This window comes from Falco biarmicus, chromosome 2, assembly GCF_023638135.1.
Source record: "Falco biarmicus isolate bFalBia1 chromosome 2, bFalBia1.pri, whole genome shotgun sequence".
Taxonomy (NCBI): domain Eukaryota; kingdom Metazoa; phylum Chordata; class Aves; order Falconiformes; family Falconidae; genus Falco; species Falco biarmicus.
The window spans coordinates 101,198,121-101,218,019 of record NC_079289.1 but is presented as its reverse complement, the minus strand read 5'-3'; the positions used below and the strand labels follow the sequence as shown (position 1 = coordinate 101,218,019).

The window sequence follows — 19,899 nt, the reverse complement described above, 5'->3', positions numbered from 1 at the left end:
TGTGTGTCTACATCCTGATTGCGCTGTCTGCCACGCTGGAGGGGAAGGAAAGAGACTGTTGGCATAATGCTGTATGGCTTGCATGAAAGTAGCATCACACCTTAATCGACTCTTGCCCCACAAGCAAGACAGATCTCCCCAGATCTAATCTTTTACAAAAGCACAAGCTTTATGGCAAGAGCACTGACACTTTGATTTGCATTGTACATCTTCACAGAGTGTAGAATGGGGGAAACCTGTGTCTTGGTTATCCCAGATATAACCTAGTTTGTGGGTAACAGATGCACCACCTGATTGCTTAAGCCAAAAACTTTAAGTCTCTTTTTCAGCCAGATTTTCTATGAAAACAATGTTTGCAAAAATCATGCTATCTGGTCATCTCAGTCCTGTTAGAACCAGTAATTTAACCACTGGCCACCTTTAGCCAAGTTTGAAAAATGGTAGGGGTCTCAAAGGCATGCACTTCCTACAAGTTTTGTGAAAACCATCTTGAGGAATGTAGTAAATGGCTCTGCCGAAGGAAAAGCTCAAGTTACCTGCAGATTTGGTCTGCTGGCTGTGTGTCATTTGGGGATAGGTGGGAGGACTTCAAAGGAAGAGGAGAACCACAGGTGCTACTGCAGGGAGGAGGTCAAGAGGGAACAAGAAAGGCAGCTGAGGTTACAGTAACTATAGGATGGAGAGAAGCAGAAGACATGTCTGGGCTTCATTAGGTCAGCTCATCAGCAAATAGTCATTTATTGGACCCTTCTACCTTTCTTTCTTTCCTTCGTTCTTTCTTTCTTTCCTTTACTTACAAGCATTAGTGTCTCTCAGAATAAATGAAGCATCATTATCCAGCGAAAGGCATCAAGCAGTATTTTTTTTTAGGATACAGTACAAACAAACTGAACAGATCCTGATCCTTGGATAATGTGGCTCTTTGGAGGTCAGGGAGCTCTTCAGATTTGTATCAGACCTCACCCAAAGGATTCCCGTGTATTTAGAGATCAGTAATGGGGTGGGATTAAAATTAATACATTGTAACTAAGCTCTCTTTACTGTCTTTCCTTTTTTTGAGTAACAAGCTCCTGAGTCCACCGAGTATGTCATAAAGAATGGCAGAAGCTAATCCATCCTAAAATACAGCATGCACCATCCCTGCTAGCTGTGGGAGTGACTGAACAACCTCAAAATATTCAGACAGGGGACCCGGAGATCCCTGTACCATCCTGGGTGTGAACACAAAGGAGATTTTTTTTACTTTGTAGTATACCATTCACCGTCTTTTTAGTTCACTTTGGCTCTCATAGAGTAGAAAGGTGCCAGGCTGCCTGCCGTTCTCCAGCCGAGTGCAGGTTTCACAAACAGCGGGGGCTGCCTGCTGCCCCCCTCACATGGGAAACTAGCTGCTACCGACGGGGGCTACATCCCTGTGGGGACTGATGTGTTACCCCCAGCTGACCTGCAAACCTCACCATTTTGGGTTCCTTCTCTCTCACTCTCCTTTTTATAAGCAGTTTTGCCAGATTAGATTTAAATATGACCCTTTTAATCAGGTTACTCGGTATAATACAAGCAAAATTATGATGAGATGGATGCTGTTATTGCATTACCTATTTTTATCTCCATTGATTCTTCTTATCTTTCACCAATCACCCTATCGAAAATGCGATGGGTTTGTCAGTCACAACATGACTGTAACAATATTAGCTCTACCACAAATTCAGCGTGACACCAAAATTGTATCATACTTGACCTTATTTGATATATTCGTGTACTGAATCAGAAGCTCCGTGCTAAGCTGCATAAAGCAAAGGAAGATTCCTCTCTAACAAGACATTCTTCTACATAAATAGAGTTTTGTGCTTTTAGTGTTTGCTGTGCTAGCTCCAACCACGCGATTGTATGTAAATAATAATGCTATTTCTAGAATCTGTGGCTAGAAGACATTCCAGCTCTTATTCAGGACTGTTTACAGCACCATCAGCAGCTGGAATAACTTACACCTGATAGCATCTGCTTTACTGCAAACTAGTGAATTTTGACATTCTTTCCATGCCTCTGCCTCTGCTTTGGTAAGAGCAGGCAGGGCAGAGGAGGAGACCTGTGCAAGTGGGAGACCTTGACAAAATCAGCAGCTGGAGAAAAAGGAAGTAGGAGGAGGCTTTTTACCTCTGATTTCCTCAAACTAATGGAATCCAGAACCCTCATTCGCGGTTTGGGTGAGGTGCAGTAAATTGCCCAACTGTTCACTTTCTGTCAGAATAACATGTTTGCCAGAAACTCATGACTATAAACTGCCACAGCTCCACTGACTCTGAGAAAGGCAGAGCTAAAGTGGCCTTTGGGTCTCTTTCTTTCTCCCCACACCCCCGCCCCGAACTTGAGAAAAAGTGGTCTGTCTCTTAAAACAAAGAACAGAGACTAGGAAGAGATGACTTTGCACCCCCTTTTCTCACAGATTTTCTGCAAAACAACTCACAGATAAAAGCGAGTGCTGGGTCTTCAAAGAAGTTTTACAGCTAAATCTGCTAAAGATGAGCAGTTTAAAGCTCACGTCAAACATCTGTATATGCAGTCACTGGGCTTTACCTGCTGCCAATGAAGTTTATACAGATTGACTGCTATGGAAGAAGGACCAAGCTTTAAACCTTTAAGAAAGTCTGTGCCTGCTTCCCTCAGTGCTGCCAAAAGTTGGAAGTGATTTTATGTACGATGTATGCTAAAGGAGCCAGTCAGTTCTACTTTACTTAGTAGCAATCAACATTTTAATAAGCCTTGCTTTCAAGGGGTTAAATCGGAAGCATGGCTGCCCACCACTTCTTTATATCCCACCTGCCTGTTTTAACTTAGAGGAGTAATGAAGGAACAGACTTGTGTGTATTAAAATTCTAACATGTGCAACTAAAGTTGAATATTCCTTTTAAAATGCTGCTTTGATTCTTGTTAATTCTCCAATGTGGATTAATTCAGCAGTGATAACAAGATATAAAAACTGACAATTTGGCACAAGCAGTAACTACATTTCATTTAGATTTTTCCTGTGCATTTGGAATTCTGGGTCTAATAATCAATGAAGAGAGTTTACTAATATAAATTTACATTCATATTACATAGTTATAAAACACCATGAATCAGTGCATCATTCTAAGAATTGTAATAAAACATGCTCTTGGCATTGCAAACAGCTGAGTCGCAAATACAAAAGCCAGGAATTCTAGCATTAATAAAAGCTCCCCAGCAGTTTTCATCTTCTAAACCATCTCAGTTATTTAAATTATTTAAAAATCCCATTTCTTATGGTACAAATGCATAGTCAGCTGCTATCACAGGGCAGCTCAGTCTCCTACCTAAGAAGCTCCAGTTTTTATAACAACAGTTAAAAGCCATTGGGGAAAGGTGGGCTCACACTCTTAGTAGAAGTTGTTAAAAATGAGCAAATCCAATATAAATGCTGTAGAAATAATACTTCTCATTTATTCCACATCCTAGTTGTGGTGGGTTGGCCTTGGCTGGCTGACAGATGCTCTCACTCCCCTTCTTCAACAGGACAGAGGGAGAAAACTAAGATTAAAAAGCTCATGGGTCAAGGTAAAGACAGGGAGACAGCTTAACAACTTCTGTTGTGGGCAGAACAGGCTCAACTTGGGGAAAATTAATTTAATTTATTGCCAATGAAAATAGATTTGGATAATGTGAAAGAAAGACGAATTAAACCATGACCTTCACCCCCAGCTCAACTTTACACCTTCATTCCCAACTCCTCTACCTCCTCCCTGCTGAGCAGTACAGGGGTGATGGGGAACAGGGGGTTGTGGTCAGTCCACAACAGCTCCTCTCGGCCACTCCTTCCTCGTCACACTTTTGCCCTGCTCCAGCATGGGTCCTCTCCATGGGCTGCAGTCCTCCAGGACAAACCTGCTCCAGCATGGGCCCTCCACAGGCCACAGCTCCTTCAGGGCATATCCACCTGCTCCAGCCTGGGCTCCTCGCAGCTGCAGTGTGGGTACCTGCTCCAGTGTGCTCCCTCCCGGGGCTGCGGGGGATCCCTGCGGGCAGCCTGCAGCCCCTCCTGCCCCCCTCAGCTGGGTGCTCTCAGGGTGGTTTCTGACACTTTTCCCCTCACTGCTGGGCAGCATTTTGTGTTTGCTTCTGGGAGCAGTTTCAGGAAGTCATAAGCGTTATTTCTAAAGTTCCTGTTTTCTTGCACATGATACTTGTAAAACAACATGCAACCCAGAAGGCAAACCAAGCCTGACTCTGGTGAAGTTTCTCACAGCAGAAAGTGCTAAGGATAAGTACAGCTGCCCAGAAACAAGATTCACCTGTTTACCGACAACACATGATAACAATTTAGCACTCACAGAAATGCTCAGGACAAAGATACATGGTGTGGCTTCCTGAAATTACCTTTGTGAAACAGAAGAAAAGGTGGGACTCATCACCCTTTTGCTTACAGACTTGTAGAAATAAATTAGCACAGAAGTCATCATAAAACAGTAGCTGTATTAAATATTCTGGATTTTAGAAGGACACTTCTCTTTTCCCTCATCAGCCTCACTCATTATCCTGCTATGCAAAGTATTTCAATACATCATGGAAAACTGGACTAACTTTGCCTATATAAAATAGGCTATGAAACACACTGATTAACACAGAAGTAATCTGCTTACACACAGAAACTTTCCCATTTAAAGCAAAGAACCAGAGGGCGTAAAGCATAGAGCCATCTAATTAGTAGAAAACATTTTCTTCCTCTTCCTCCAATTTTGTGCTAACCCCAGCACTGCTGAAAAGGCTGAGACATATTCTGCACATCCTGAGTGTCTCTACTGATGGAGAATTTGACGAAGTGGACATGGCCTCAACCCACTCACCCAGAAAAACACTGCCTGCAGCACTTGCTTGCGTGCTTGCCACCACTGCTTCTTCAATGTAAAAGACACACTGTTGCTCCTCCATGTGCTGCTCCCAAAAGGAGAGCGCAACTGTCACAGGGGGAGGAGATACACCGTGATACCACGTCTCCCCCGCCACCCTCCCCTGTGAATCTGATTGAGGCCAACACAGAGAAGAGGCCATCGGGAACCTCAATGCTGGTGCTCTTCCCACGCCAGTTAACAACCTCCAGCCCTGTGAAGCGTCTGCACAAGACAGTCGTGCTGCAATTTTGAGCAAGCAGCATTTGGGGCAGCTGTAGTGTCTGGCTGTTGTCTGCACATGTGCATACATGGGAGACAATCCGTAAGAGGAAATGGGACTGAATTCATCCTTTTATACAGAGGCAACAGAACTGTTCACAACACCTGATCCTGCTGGTACTATGTTGCTTTAAATGAGGCACCCACTCAGCTTCCTCCCAGGGGCCGGCGTTAGGCACAGAAGGAAACAAACACCGATGAGATCTCCCCGCATTGGGAGAGCTAAGAGAGGAGGGCTGGAAGCCAGGAATGCAGCCTGATAGAGGCATGTGTCTGGGTAAAACAGCAGTGCATAAGTATTTCACTTGGACACTGCAAGAAACTGTTTTTTTAAAAACACATCCATGTATCACACATACATCAGGCATCTACAGAAGAAGGTCTGCACAGATGAGAAGGAAATTGTTTCTTGCTGGTTTTCCTTCATGACAATTCTGATTTCAAGATGACAGCATAAGGATTACGGTTCCCCAGACCACTTGCTGTTCAGGGCACATCCCACATTGACCCCATCTGCAGATGCTTTTTAATGTCAGTACATGGATCAACGACGAGACATGGTCCCCAGGGAACATCCTGGCACCCTAACAGAATAAAGGCAGGCTTGGGCAGCAAAGTATGCAATGAGCCACACTGATGCAGGACAGACTCTTCATTTCAAAGAGAAAAATCTGCATTCTTCAGAAAACAGTGTTCAAAAATTTAATCTTCATTCAGTTCAATGGAGCAGCTTTATAATTTACAGCACCAGATAAAGCTAAAAGATGTAATGTGAAATACCCAAAGCAGTTCTTCCCCTGTATTAAAATGCACCTTGAGCAACAGAGCCTTAACTTCTCTTAACATATGTCTCCAGCAGATAAGTAAACAATTTGGATGTGAAATGAAAATTTTCAAGATAGTTACATTCAGAAAAGCATCAGCTCATATTAGACTTTAGCTGTGGTGCCCCATCGATAAGTTTTTGGGGTGGTTTGGCATAGCCGAAAGGAAGTAGCTTCAGATGAATAAAAAGCTTTTTGTGTACAAATTGTTGGACCAGAGATAGCAAGAAGAGAGACATCATTTTTACATCAAAATTCTGACAGTGGCCTTGGTGGAAGGATCAAATCATATGCCAGAGCATGTGGCCAGATGAGCTGAGCACCTCCACTCTCCTAGAGAGGTGAAACAGAAACAGAGGGGACAAGGCTGGGAAGATAAAAGGTTCCTGCCCAGAGAAGCAATCCGCTCAAGGCACTGAGCTGCCTTGACATTCGGCTTCCTTGTATCTGTGGACTCCTTTGGCTTTGTGGACAAAATCTTTAGCCAGGTGCACGCTGAACTCTGCGTTCAATGGCACCTGCTCGGCCCCACGGGCTGTTGTGCGTGGTAGCGAAGGGTGGGTGAGCGCTGAAGTCACCACCGTGATGGCTTAGCGGCAGATCACAGACCAGCAAGTCACTGTCACAGAATTTCAGCACAGACACAAGCTGAGCGGTCTCTTTTCAAAGTCGCCACACAGGCTGGCTTATACACACTGGATACTAAACCATTCTCTGCAACAAGCTCACTCTCTGCCCTGTCCCTGCCACCAGGCTGAGGGAATGAGTGTTACAGACGAGAGTGCTGCGTGTCCTCAGAGGGACCTTCACCCAACCGTTTCCAAATGCAGAAGCGGGAAACTTTGTACTTGTCCTTTCTGCACTACTTGGCCATTAGCAGACAAACAAATGGAAACTTGTTCAAGAAAGAACAAATGCCCATCTTTAATGGGTTTATTTAAGCAGAGAGAGCTCCGGTAATGGGAACAGCGTGTCACTGTAAAGACTGTGGTATTTCACCACGCAGCATGTCAGGAGATGGAATGGCCCGTGTTGGGTTGCCCTAGCGGGCCTGTCCCAGCCAAGCCAGACTGCCCTGCCACAGCTGCCAGCACTGCCACAGGACACCATCCCCTCACTGCACCTCGAGCCACCACAGCCCTTCACCAGACAGCAGACTTGACACTCAGACCGTCCAGATCGGACCTGCAGTGCTGGCACGGCTCCTGCTGGTGACCACTTAGCCGCTGGGAGTGCTTCACCCCAGCAAAGGCAAAAGAGCTTTCCCAGCTGGGAGCTCTACCTCGTCTTTTGTAAGTGTTGTCAGTAAGACCTTGCAGAAGCTGTCAGTAAGAAAGGACTCCAGACACTGCCCACTATCCAACCTTGTCTTTAGCTGCTTATAACTCTGTCAAATGTTAGCCATCTACAGTGACATTTCCCCTGTCCTGCAGATGTCTCAGACTCAGTACAGGAGGTTTTAATTGTTCCCGAGAATAACAGGTCTTTTGCCCAAACTACAAACATCCTGATAATCTTTTCAGCAAGAATGTTTTCATCAAGAATATCTTCATGCAGGGACTTAAAAACCAACGGCAGTCAGGGTGAGCTTTTTACCAGTGCCCAGGGAGGCACCTACTGTACCCCATCTGCACAACGCGCATTGCCCAGAGCTGCAGAGACAAGCATGTTCCTTGCCTGGTTTGGTTCCTGAAGCCGTTGGAGCCAGGAGCCTGCGCTGCCCCTTTGCTGTACTGCCACCCAGCCAAATACCTTTTGGAAAAACACCAGCAGAAGCTGTCTTGTCCTTCTCCTTCTCTAGGGCCAGGTACATAGGGAGAACAGCCAGACTGACTGGTGATGGGTGGCACGGGTCTCCATCCTGCACTGCACTAGCGATCCTTGCTGTGCCTGCAAGGCAAGTGGGAAATGTTCCTGGTGTTTCTGATTGATTTTTTTACACAGCAATAGAGAATGACACCACAAGCTTTTTTATACAAACGTGTAAGATTAAAAAGTGAAACCCCAGAAGATGGGAAATATCAAACTAATGTTGACTGAGCAACTTCAAAATCCCATATTTTATCACCTAACTATATATATCATTCTTCAGGATTTCTGCCTCATTTACTGCGCTCCTTTACTAAAGCCTTTTGCATTTAATATTTTTAAGTATGGACGAATAAATTGGGGATAATGTATTCTATTAAGCAAGCCATTTTTCTTAGCATGAGCATGGCTTATCATGCAAAATCCATTTGCAGAATCATAAGGCAAAATAGTACAGCAGTGACTCCCTGTCCCTCTTGTGCCCTGTACAAGTTTTTTACTCATTTATCTCCCATTCCAAAAGACTATCAAAGATCATCTCTTTGATATTTAAGTAATTTCATATGTTCCTTCTGAATCCTAAGATGAATAAAAGCATTCAAAAGCAAAACATGAAAATATTTTAATCAGAAATTGAACCAATAATTTTATTTGTCTCCAAATTGCAGGGAAGAATTCTTAAGTGGCTTACTACTAGTTTCTTTCATAGTTCTCAATAGCTTATTACTATATTATTTTATGTGGACAGCTAACTTTTTATCCACATGAGATTGCTGAAGTTATTCATCATGCATTTTGACTCATTGGCCAATCTGACAGTGACTGACAGTCTCTGGAAAAGTATAGTACAGCTAAAAAACCTGACCTAACTTTTAAACAGCTTCCTCTGTGATACTGACATAATCAAACCGAGTTTTACATGTGTCACACTGTTGCTGCAGCAACCTGGCCTCCTCTTCTCTGACTACTGATAGGGAGCCTCTAAGCCTGACATGGACTCAGATGTCTTGAGATTAATCTGTTGGGACCATTCCAAAGAAATCAGGATTAATCTGCAGTTGCTCAAAAATGAACTATTACATGTAAACTACTTTTCACATTCCACCAGTCCTAAGCTTTTGCTTCTCTGGTATTTTTTTACTTTAATGTAAGCAGAGAAAAGGTTCTTTTTGTGAAAGCAAAAGTTATTTTGTTTTGGGTTTTTTTTTCCTCTGGATATCTACATCTCAGTGCATCTAATTTTCAGTTCTCCCTATCTTCATCAGGGATGAGACCAAGACAGTGAAAGCAAAGGGCTGTAAGCACTGAGATGTGTAATTCCTGAAGCCAGAGTTAATTCCTAGCTAAGGGCTGTAGAATTTTATAAGGATACCTGAATATTTGATAAAGACTTCAGCAATTTTGATGGTACAGTCTACATCACTGCACATGGCTCAAATGCTCTGAAAGCCTCTTTCGGACTGCTTAGACCCTTTCTTCAGGGAGAAAAGGGAAACAATGTGCTGGAACAAACACAATGCAAGAGAACGAGTCAGGCCAATTCACACTGGTTGCTGTACTTGCCTGGGAATTGCAGCCTAGTAAAACACTTAACCACCTTGCCAATGTACATAAGTTCCTTCTAGAAAGGGCATAAACAGCAAAATGTTTCTGTATTCAAAATGTACATAATCACAGAGGGCTTGTGTGCCATAGTGTGCCATGGAAGTGCCAAAACGGGGGGAAAAAACTGAAATTAATCTGCACCCTAAAGGTGTCCATCCTTGCTAAGACTCACCACACCTTATCTTCAACAGAACACTACCCTGCTCAGCAGATGCGAAGCCGAAGGCTGGAGAAGACACGGCAAACCATGCTGAAAAGATGCTCAGCAGAAATCTGAGCAGACACTTCCAAGGATCATGGATGTTGGGAGCTTCTGCTAAGGTCAGACAGAGCACCTACTATTTGGCAACTACCCAGATCGGGAGAGGAAGGCATGTGCTTTGCTTCTTCAGAGAACCGTCTGGTGTCAGGGAAAACCTTCAGCATTGTCGCTTTGCGCTGCACATCCAAGGCTGAGCTCCAAGCATGTGCAAACCATTCAGTCCATAAAACACCTACTTATAAATTTAGTTAAATACACTTGGGCCTGTGTAGCGGCAACACTTAGCATTTCATACTACTAATTTCCAAAGTATCTATGCAAATCTTCAGCTAATACACAAACTATAAGGAAATGTCAAAGTTGTGATGCAGTGGGCAGAGGTCTGGGGTGACAGCACTCCAGAGACCTGGAGTCGCTCCCAGCTTTGCCGCAAGTCTGCCAGCAAAACACTTTAGGTATCTGGCATTGGCTTCCTCAATCATAAAATAAAATTAATTGTATGTGCTTTGTGAAGTACTCTGAGCTCTACTGCTTCAGAAGATCTGTGTTGTTATTTTTCATTACAATTCTTACTGAAGTATAACACAGTTTATAGTACATGAGACAAAGCAGTAAGAAAACTAGTTCAATACAACCCTTCACCACATGGTAGACTCCAAAAGCACCAGTATCCATGGACTTGCCTTCTAATTATATGATACAAGAATATAAGGTACATACAGATTTTCTTCTCAGTACTGTCTTGCAGAATCACGCTAAACTCAATTTATATAATACAGCTTCACCTAAAGATAGCACGATTCATAGTAGTTGTTCATTGTTTTAATTGTTCTACTGAATTACAATACACAGTAGTAGTGTTACTATAGCTAGGCAAAGCTATGGCAAGGCAAGACTTGTAAAAAGAAGTAGCATCCTTTGATTTACCTGCTTAGAGTCATAGCTGCAAGCCAGGATGCGTGGGCTGCTCTTGCTATTCATTCACTGCAGGAAAGCAGAGTTAGAAACCTACTGGCTTCTGTGTGCCATGTGTCTCACGGACCATGAAAGCCAAAGCTCTCAGGTAGCAGAAGACAGCACTAAAGAAGTAAGCAACTAAAGTAATACTTAGGATACTTTGGGCTGACTTACAGGCTGCCATTAACTGCAGAAACAGCGGTGGCAGATTAGGCAAGCCTAATTACTCACCTGGGGATCTGGCTTGCATGCTGTGGACATTAATGACACATCTCTCTCTGGGAGGGGATGGGGAGGTGATCTTTAGTAGAAGTGAGTGGCAGCAAGCGCCATACAAACATCCTGGCAGCGCTGTGCTCCATCACTCATCCCAGGGGAAGGGGAGAATAAACTCATATCTTCAAACATTTTTTCTTATTTTCTTGCAGCTACCTAATAATGCTTTTCTAAAATAGCATTTTTTTTCCAAACCCTCTGATCCACAGCACACACTACGTGTCTTTTCCTGCTTATTCTGTCCAAAACTTTTACAGCTGAAAAGTCTGTATTAGTTAACCTAATGAATGGCTCTTACTGTGTTTTAGCATGCTTGATCTTTTAAGAGTGTTGGGTTTGTGTTGGTTTAGGTTTGTTGGGGATTTTTTTTCCTCTGTAGGACAGCATGCAAAAATCACAGTGACTTTAAGGCCTCAGTGCTATACCACTGAATTCAGGCAGGGCTCTGTTACTTCTCCACCTGAGAGCCAAAGCAAAGCCTCAGCGTCTGTGACAATGCTTCTAGTAGAAGTGTCGCTTGGACATAACAGCTGTTGTTAAGTTTCACTGCTCCTTCATTTGTAGGTAGAACAATGAATTTCACATACCTGCTCACTCAAAACAAGTCCTGCTCCACGTTTCTAGAGGTAATTCTGGATGCCGACTGTCACTTCCACCTATTCAGCATTGCACCAGGATCTCCGTGCCATTTAGTAATATGGAAGGATGGCTGGTCCTGAACCCCAGCCAGAATCAACGTGCTATAACATAATTTTCCTTTAAATAGACGAAGTTTGCATGTGCAGATCTGATGGCAGAATGTGGGAACAATTTCAACGCTAACCGAATTCATAGTGGTCCTTTTTTAAACTTGTGGTGGTGCAGTCTGCAAGCCCAAAGGAAAAAACAACTAGAAGATGTAATTGTAAAGAGCCTGATGAACCCAAGAAAAAAAAAGGTCAAAACTGAGTCTTTGAGACCACTTCTCTTTGTCCATACTGCCAGGCCATATAACTGATTCACATTTCCCCATGTTTGTGACACCCTAATTTAGTGTTTTGGTATGGGTGAAGCTGTAAAGATAATATAAGGAACCTTCTGCACTGTCAGAGGAATAACAAAAAAAAAAAAAAAAAAGAAAAAAAGGAAATATATTTTAGCAGCCCTATCAGATACTCACTCCTTTAGCTGAAGTAAAAAAGATGCCTATTTGGAATAATGAATTTAGTTTTGAATTTTGATTTTGCTCAGTGAAAGCAAATTCATCATTTGAAAGTTAATCATGTTCTAGATAATACTGTATCACCTTCAGCAGAAAGAGAGAGAGAGAAGGTTAATAACATTCCTACTGCAAAGCTTTCCCAAAATCATAAACTCATTACTGTAAACTAAAATCTAAAGTCAACCAAAAACTAGGACATACTGGGCTTGCAGGTTACAGATCCAAAGCTGTGGAGTAAAACTAATCAGTTCTTGGATAGGATATCTTTTTTTTTTTTTTTTTACTGCAGTACAATCTATAGTCTAGTTGGTCAAATCAAGCCTTTCTGAGAAAAGAAGATTAGAGGCCGTTGTTTAAAATATTTGGGGGAGAAGCAGGATTTAAGCTTTATTACTGACCAGGATCTACAAAACAGACTGTAATGAAAAAACAGCATTGAGATTGTACTTGTAGTCTGAATGGAAAATATTAAGCAAAGACAGGGCCATATGGAGGAGCTTATAGTTACAGCAAGAACTGATGCTGAGGCAAATGCCCTCTGAATAAGTGAAATTAGGATTTATAGGAAAGTCTCAGGAATTTAAGAAAAATTATTATACCTGAACACTACAAACAGACCATTAAGGAAAAAATGAAATTCAGAGAAATTTATATTATTAATATAAATTCTGTTTATAAGGATTGTTCATCCTGCAATGATCACTGTACTGTGCACGAATTGTTAATTGAAAAAGTACTAGGTTAAGCATCAAACATTTTGCATAAACAAAATATTTGATAAAAAATTCTTATAATTTGGCAAAATTTCATTGATTTCATTGTTTTAAAGATTTCATTCTGTATTTTACCAAAATCTTAACTGTCTGAACTGGTGCACACATGTTACATAAATGCATTTGAAGCCTTGGTGAACCACAGCAGGATGTCCTATTTATCTGCCCACCTGGAGCTCACTGCAGCACTATGGACCTATTTTGCACAGAGACACAATAGGATGTGCCTTGTATAAGAGAAACTGTTAAAATACTACAGCACAGATATCAATGCCTTGACTTGCCTTCCATTTCATTCTCCTACAACCCGCCTGACTTTTCACCAAGATAGCTATGTTAAATTTCCCATAGTTAACCACAAATCTCCCAAGACACGAAAGGCATGATGTGTTTTTTAAATGTTTCTATCTCCCTCAGCACTGTCTAAACCATCCTAGCTCTGATCCAATCTAGGCAAATCCAGCCTTGCTTCCTTAGTTTTCATTGTCTGGTCTCAGGACCTTTGTTACCTTCCATCAGCCTTTACTGACCAGTGGTCCAGGACAGAAGCAACTCAAGCTCGATGTTTTTGTTAATACAGCCCTGGGTGGCTGGCTGCCTGCTGCATAATCATCAACCCACACTATTATAGACTATTTGAAGTCTATCATGCACTTTTACAACTCATCTATTTCATACTAAAGCAGATATTTTGGATGTAGGTATATGCTGACAACAGAGACACAAACCGCTGATTTTCTGGAAAGTAAAGGTCTCCTCCATGATTTCTTCAAATCCCGAGCAGCACTTTCCACAGCCCCAGCAATAAGGACGTTCTGGCCACGGCGCAGCCGCTCAGCAAACACCCTTACTGAGGCACCACAAGCTGACGGAGTAGTGGGTCACCACAAGGCTGGCAAGCTTCATGCACCCCATGCCCACCATTGCTCGGCCTCAGAGGCGAGCTTCAGAAATGCTCTGTAGGTACACCTGCGTAAGATGAGCTAAAGACGGATGGGACCTGACATTGTCGGATCCTACCCACCATGAGAAGGGTGATAAGTAGGTATATCAGTTGAGGGAATTACAAAAGTTTCCTCATTCTCCATACATTAAGTATGTCCAGGCAGCTCTTCAGGCAATTCAAACTGGCAGAGCTCCCTTGACTTCACTGAAAGGATGCCCATTTCATCAGCTGAGCACTGGCTTCACAACTTTTTAATACTCTCCAACAAAGCAAGCAAGTACGACAAATGCCTTCCATGGTATAAAAGCCTGGAAATACAGCTGTATGGAACCCGAAGTACCCCGTCCCTCTGCATCATCAAGCCTAAATGGCAGAACACAAAGACGTCACCAATGAGATTTTGATTTTAATAACTTAGGGTGAAATCATGCAAATCATCGTGGAATCAACGTGTTTTCCCTGAGCTCCCTGTAGGCACTGAGGCCACTTGGCTCCACTGACATTTCATTGCACAAGTGTAGCCTTGCTGGAGTGCCCTCCTAAGGTGTTGGTAATACAATTTTCATCTGCCTTTTCTAGGGTATTATTAACTTGATTACCCATTTAAAGCATGCAAGCCAACCAGGGCACTGGCTCGTGCTCGTACAGTACTGTCAAATCCAGTGAGGAGGAAGATGCATAAAAATTAATGTTTGGATGTTTTAGTAGCAATCCTTTACAAATATTTGTAGCAAACTAGTTTTCTGTTAAGTGTAAAATGTGGAAATTCAGGCAAATTGTATTACAGTGAAATGATAAACTGAGCACTCAGGAGCTGGTGAACAAAATGTAGTTAATGCATCATCATCTAATGATAGAAAATGCAGTCCTACTTCCCATAATATTATGGAATAGGGTAACTTGTAGACACCTAGTAAGAAACATTTAAACATTTTTGAAAATTAACATTTTTAGTTATGTTCAAATCTGATTGAGACTTTCCAAATACAGGCTTTGCCACATAACACTGATTATATGTGTTATATGTATACATATATGATATACATACAATTGCGTATTAATACCATTCCCTTCACAAACAAAATCTCAGAAAGAGTTGACAAAAAGTAGCAAATTTGTGGTGAAATTAATTAGGTTTTTGTCTTTATCATTCTCACAATGTGGGAACGGTAATATCATGCAGGAAAAACATCACAGCTCTAGCCCTGCTTGGGGAAATAGAGACCTATATTTTGAAACAGATTCCAATTGAAATTGAAAATTTTACCTTATTAGAAAATAATATTTTTCAGATTACACTGACTTACGTGTGTCTTTTTTAAACTTATGTTTCTCAATATTTGGAGAGAAATATTATGGGGCTAATCCTGCATCTTTGAAAATACAATTCACTAAACCATTGGGAATTTTGCGTAAGTAAGCAATAAATCAGTGCAGAGTATGAACACACACTTAAATATTCCATTTCAGTTCAGAAACACAAATTACTGAAAATTACTTCTAGTACAAACTGAAGGCTATCTATTTCATCACCTAAAGCAGCTTCTACGAAACCTAAAAATCACTTTTTGGCTTATTTTCAGGAGTTGCTAATTTTAGAGATTAATTCCAAGACTGATCCAAGTATAACTTCCTACAGGTATTTGTTGAAACCGCCACATTCTTTTTAATTAACTCCAGTGATATGTTAATAACTTTTTTCTCAACTATTGGTTAGTTCTAATTCAGCGTAGTTTGAACGACTACCATTTATAGATTTTCATGTAATATTGCTGAAGTATATTCTTATAACCTAGCCAGAAATTGTAATGGCCTTAAGGATGTACAGTAAGAAATGAGAAAGCTCTGTGCCCAGTATTAACAAATAAATTTTGTTGCTGCTGAGACTTCAGTGCTTTGGAAGCTGTTTCTGCAACTTAGCACCTGCTTGTCTTAACTTCTTTTCTTCCTTGTTATTTGAGTTCCTTTATTTTATATAAGCGGTACAAGTAGGACAGATAAGGTTAGATTGACTCAGCGTAAAAATCAGAAATTCCTTGGCATTGAATAAAAAATATAAAGTCATGAACTTTAAATATACCTTCGTATAATATAATATAATATAGTGGGTTATGTGTAGATAAAGATGGTATTTCCTTGGACAGCTCTATTAGTTCATGTAACAAGGGAAAAGCTTTTTAACATGAACATGAAAGAAATAGTAAGACACTAAAAATTAAGTATTGTATTACCTGAAACTGAAAAATGTATCTTATCTCAAAATCCATTATTTTTATCCTAATGAGTTAGTTTTACTGGTCATATTGCCATCCCTCATTTCCTTGTTTAGATGGCTAGAAAAGTAGCTGAGAAATAGCCAGAATTTCTATCGCTCTCATGTCCTTTCTCAACTAATTTAATACCAACAAGAGAATCCATTCATTTGTATTATAAACCAGAAAAACTAAAAAAAAAAAAAAAAAAACAACCAACAAAAAACCACACATCCAAAAGCTCCCTAACAGTGGAAAATGCAATTAAACTACCAGTGTATTAATTCAGGTGCAAACTGCTGCACCATTCTATAGCAGTGCTTTCCTCTCCTTAATTAACTAGAACATGAAGAAGAAAATCTGATGGCTTAATAGCATTTTCTTCACTGTCGGAAATGCTTTGAGATTATTTTATGTTATCACAAAGAGTGTTGGAGGAGTTACTGCCATTACTTCTGTTTGTCACCTCTAAAAGTGACAGCTTCCATGGAGAAACTTGCTGCTGTTAATGGATGTGAAGGATTAATATTTTATAACATCATTACTTTATAGGCAGGATAACTATTGTAATAAGAATACATTTAATATTTTATGCATTCACAACCACATAACACACAAGGAGCATTCACTCCCTGGCAGCATCTCTCTGGACGTGTATTTGGCTGCTGCGATTGAAAGCTGAGCAGTTTGTCGTACTTATTTTTGTTTATATTGGGGTGGAAATAACAGGGTCAAAGCAGTATTAGGGTACCGTCGCTGCATGCACTGAAAGAGTGAATCCGAACAAGAGATACACACAGATCTTGCAGGAGAGAGTCTACAAACCACGCAGAGTAATTTTAGGGAAAAGCAACGTGGGCAATTGCCTGAGAGCCTCGCTAGACCAAGCAGAAGCAGTAAAGTTATGCAATGGGGAGGTGGACAGAGGGAGGAGGAGTGCACACCCTAAATCTCTGCCTGGGTCCCTGCAATGCTGATGCCAGCTGTGAAGCCAAGGTTTCATCCTGCACAGAGCTAAGCATTTAGACTACATTCAAGCAAGTATGTTTCCCTTTAAACTCTGTCATGCTCCTTTTTCCTTATTCCCATTAAAGATAAGCAAGTTAAGGCTGCCTATTAGCAGTGATGATGCTTGTGTATTTTCAAAGCATCCTGATGTAGCATGTAACTAAGTTATTTGAACATGGTTTACTTTCTTCCACAAGTTCTGTTGGCCCTGAATTTACCCATCTGTGAGAGCGCAAAGCTTTGTGCTTCCCGTGCTCTGTGCATGGGCACTGACATTCCTCTCGGCTCCAAATGTGGCACGGTTACACTGTAGTGGTGAGCTGAGAAACAGCGAACTTCACCTGCATCCCGGGAGAAAAAAATGAGCACACACTGAATATGTGCAGTTATGAACTTTAATTATAAATTTTCAGCTGCAAGGTGCTGAGTGCCTTCAGCTTTTCTTCCCACCCCCCACCCCTTGCCTTTGCTTAGCACTTTGAGGGACTGTGCCCCTTAATTTATTTAAATGTTTCAGTCATCGGGTCCCTTGTTCTCTAAGCATACCAGGAGCCTTCCACTTAATGTTTAAAGACGAACTCATGTGAGGAAAGCTGAGTGGGGTTAATGCTTGCCGGGCCAAAAGGCATCAATCCTTTACTTCGAAGAGGAACAGCCTTTCGGAATGCATCTCCCCAGGTGGCACAAACAGCTTCTTTTCTCCTTCTATGTTGCTTCATATTCAGTGTTTGTCAAGCAAAAGAGGGATAGGCAGAGAAACAGACGTGTGACAGATTCTGCCTACATCTTTTCCACAGTTTCTCCTAACCCCTAACTCTTCTGATACTTTGCATTCACTGTCTCACTTGACTGGCACAAGAAACCCACTGTAGGGCGAGAGGCTTCCTGTGAACCGAGCCCCGTTTCCATGGTGCGGAGTTTTCTACTTAAAATAAATTCCTGTTTTCTGGGGCTACACGCAGGTCCAGCACTCGCGGAGCTCCCCCCGCCCCGGGTTGGGGGCCGAGGGCGAAGCGGGGGCAAACACGTCCCCCACCCTAACAGCTTACCCCTCCGCACGCTGCAGCTGCCCGCACTCCGCTCCGCCCCAGCGCACCTCCGCACTTTTCGGCCGCATTTTAAGGTCACCGAACCGCTCCTGCGGGCCCGCCGGCGCGGCGCGGGGAGCGGGGTTCGACCGGCTCCGGGCGCACCCCACACCCGCTGCCGCGGAGCGCTTCAGCGGAGCCGCCCCCTCGCCCGCGGCGGCTCCCGGGATGCTCCCGGGACGCTCCCCCGGCCCCGCTCCGCTCCGCCCCCGCCGGCATCCCCGCGCCCAACTTCCCGCGTCCCGCTGCCGCGCACCGGGACAAACTTTCGGAAGCGGCACCCGCGGAGCCCCGCAGAGCGCGGCAGCGCCGCACACGAGGCGGGCAAACGCCCCGCCGAGGAGAGCCACGGGCTGGGGGCTGCCCAGCCGGCGCCGCCCGCAGCCCCAGCCCCGGCCCCGGCGCGGCGGCTGCCGGCGGGCTGTGCCGAGCCCCGCACCCCGCGGGAGGAGCGCGGGTCCCGCTGCCCCGGCACCAGCAGGCACCCGCGCCGCGCCCGGGGCCGGCGGGAGGGGAAGCGCCCGGGAGCGAGAAGCCCTCGGCGGCGGGAGCCGGCGGCGCCCGCGGAGCGGAGCGCGCAGGGCCCGCGGGCGGCACTCACCGATCCGCAGCACTTGCTGGCCGCTCCGGGGCAGGCCGGCCGAGGCGCACAGCAGCACGAAGAGGAGCCCCCCGCTGCCGCCGCCGCCGCCGCCCGGGGCCGGGCGCAGGGGCCACCGCGGGCCGAGGGCGCTCGCCATCCTCCGCGCCCGCCTCAGTTCATGCCGGGCTCCGCGGGTGCGGGGCGCGGGCGGCTACCCCCGGCGGGGCCGGCTGAGCGCCGCCGCTCCGCGCCGCCCGCCCATGGCGCGGGGGCTCCGCGCCCGCCGCCCGCGCTCCCGCCGCTGCCGCTCTGCGCTGCGCTGCGCCGCCACCCGCGGCTCCCGCTGCCCTCGCCCCCCTCCGCCGCCGCCGCCGGGGGGGGGGGAGAAGGAGGGGACGGGAGGGGACGGCTCCTCCCGATGGGGCGGCCCCGGGCGGGGCGAGGCGGCGAGGTGGGGCGCCACGCACGCGGGGGGACACGCGCACCGCGACACACGCGCACAGTAACACGTCCTGCTTCGCCCCGACACGGCCGGGCCCGCGCCGGGCAGGACAGGGGCGGGGACGGGGCAGGCGCAGGGGCAGGGGCAGGGGCAGGGGCAGGCGCAGGGGCAGGGGCAGGGGCAGGGGCAGGGGCAGGGGCAGGAGCAGGGACGGGGCAGGGGCAGGAGCAGGGACGGGGCAGGGGCAGGAGCAGGGACGGGGCGGGAGCAGGGACGGGGCAGGGGCAGGGGCAGGGGCAGGAGCAGGGACGGGGCGGGAGCAGGGACGGGGCAGGGGCAGGGGCAGGGACGGGGCGGGAGCAGCGCAGGGGCAGGGGCAGGGGCAGGGGCAGGAGCAGGGACGGGGCAGGAGCAGGAGCAGGAGCAGGGACGGGGCAGGGGCAGGAGCAGGGACGGGGCGGGAGCAGGGACGGGGCAGGGGCAGGGGCAGGGACGGGGCGGGAGCAGCGCAGGGGCAGGGCAGGGCACGGCAGGGGCAGAGATGCCCCCGGTCCCGCCAGCCTGCTCGCCCCGCGTTGCGCTACCTGCCGCCCCGGCCCCGCGGGTCTCTCCCCGCAAGGCCAGAGGCCCCTCCCTGGCGGGGGGACGCTTCCCCCCACACACACACACACCCGGGCCCGTCGGCCCCGC

General features: G+C 45.3%; 1 protein-coding gene across 4 annotated transcripts in view; it reads right to left on the bottom strand.

Annotated features, from left to right (window-relative positions):
• Positions 1 to 19,132, bottom strand: part of GRIK1 (glutamate ionotropic receptor kainate type subunit 1) — a 174,450-nt gene extending 155,318 nt beyond the window's left edge. For 2 of the 4 annotated variants that reach the window (XM_056329064.1, XM_056329066.1), the window contains exon 1: positions 18,786 to 19,130. In XM_056329064.1, coding sequence (XP_056185039.1) covers positions 18,786 to 18,924 — 139 coding nt within the window. In that variant the 5' untranslated portion in view covers positions 18,925 to 19,130. Of the gene's footprint in view, positions 1 to 18,785 lie in introns of all 4 variants that reach the window. The other 2 variants (XM_056329065.1, XM_056329063.1) reach the window with 2 other exon arrangements.
• Positions 19,133 to 19,899: the final 767 nt, after the last annotated feature.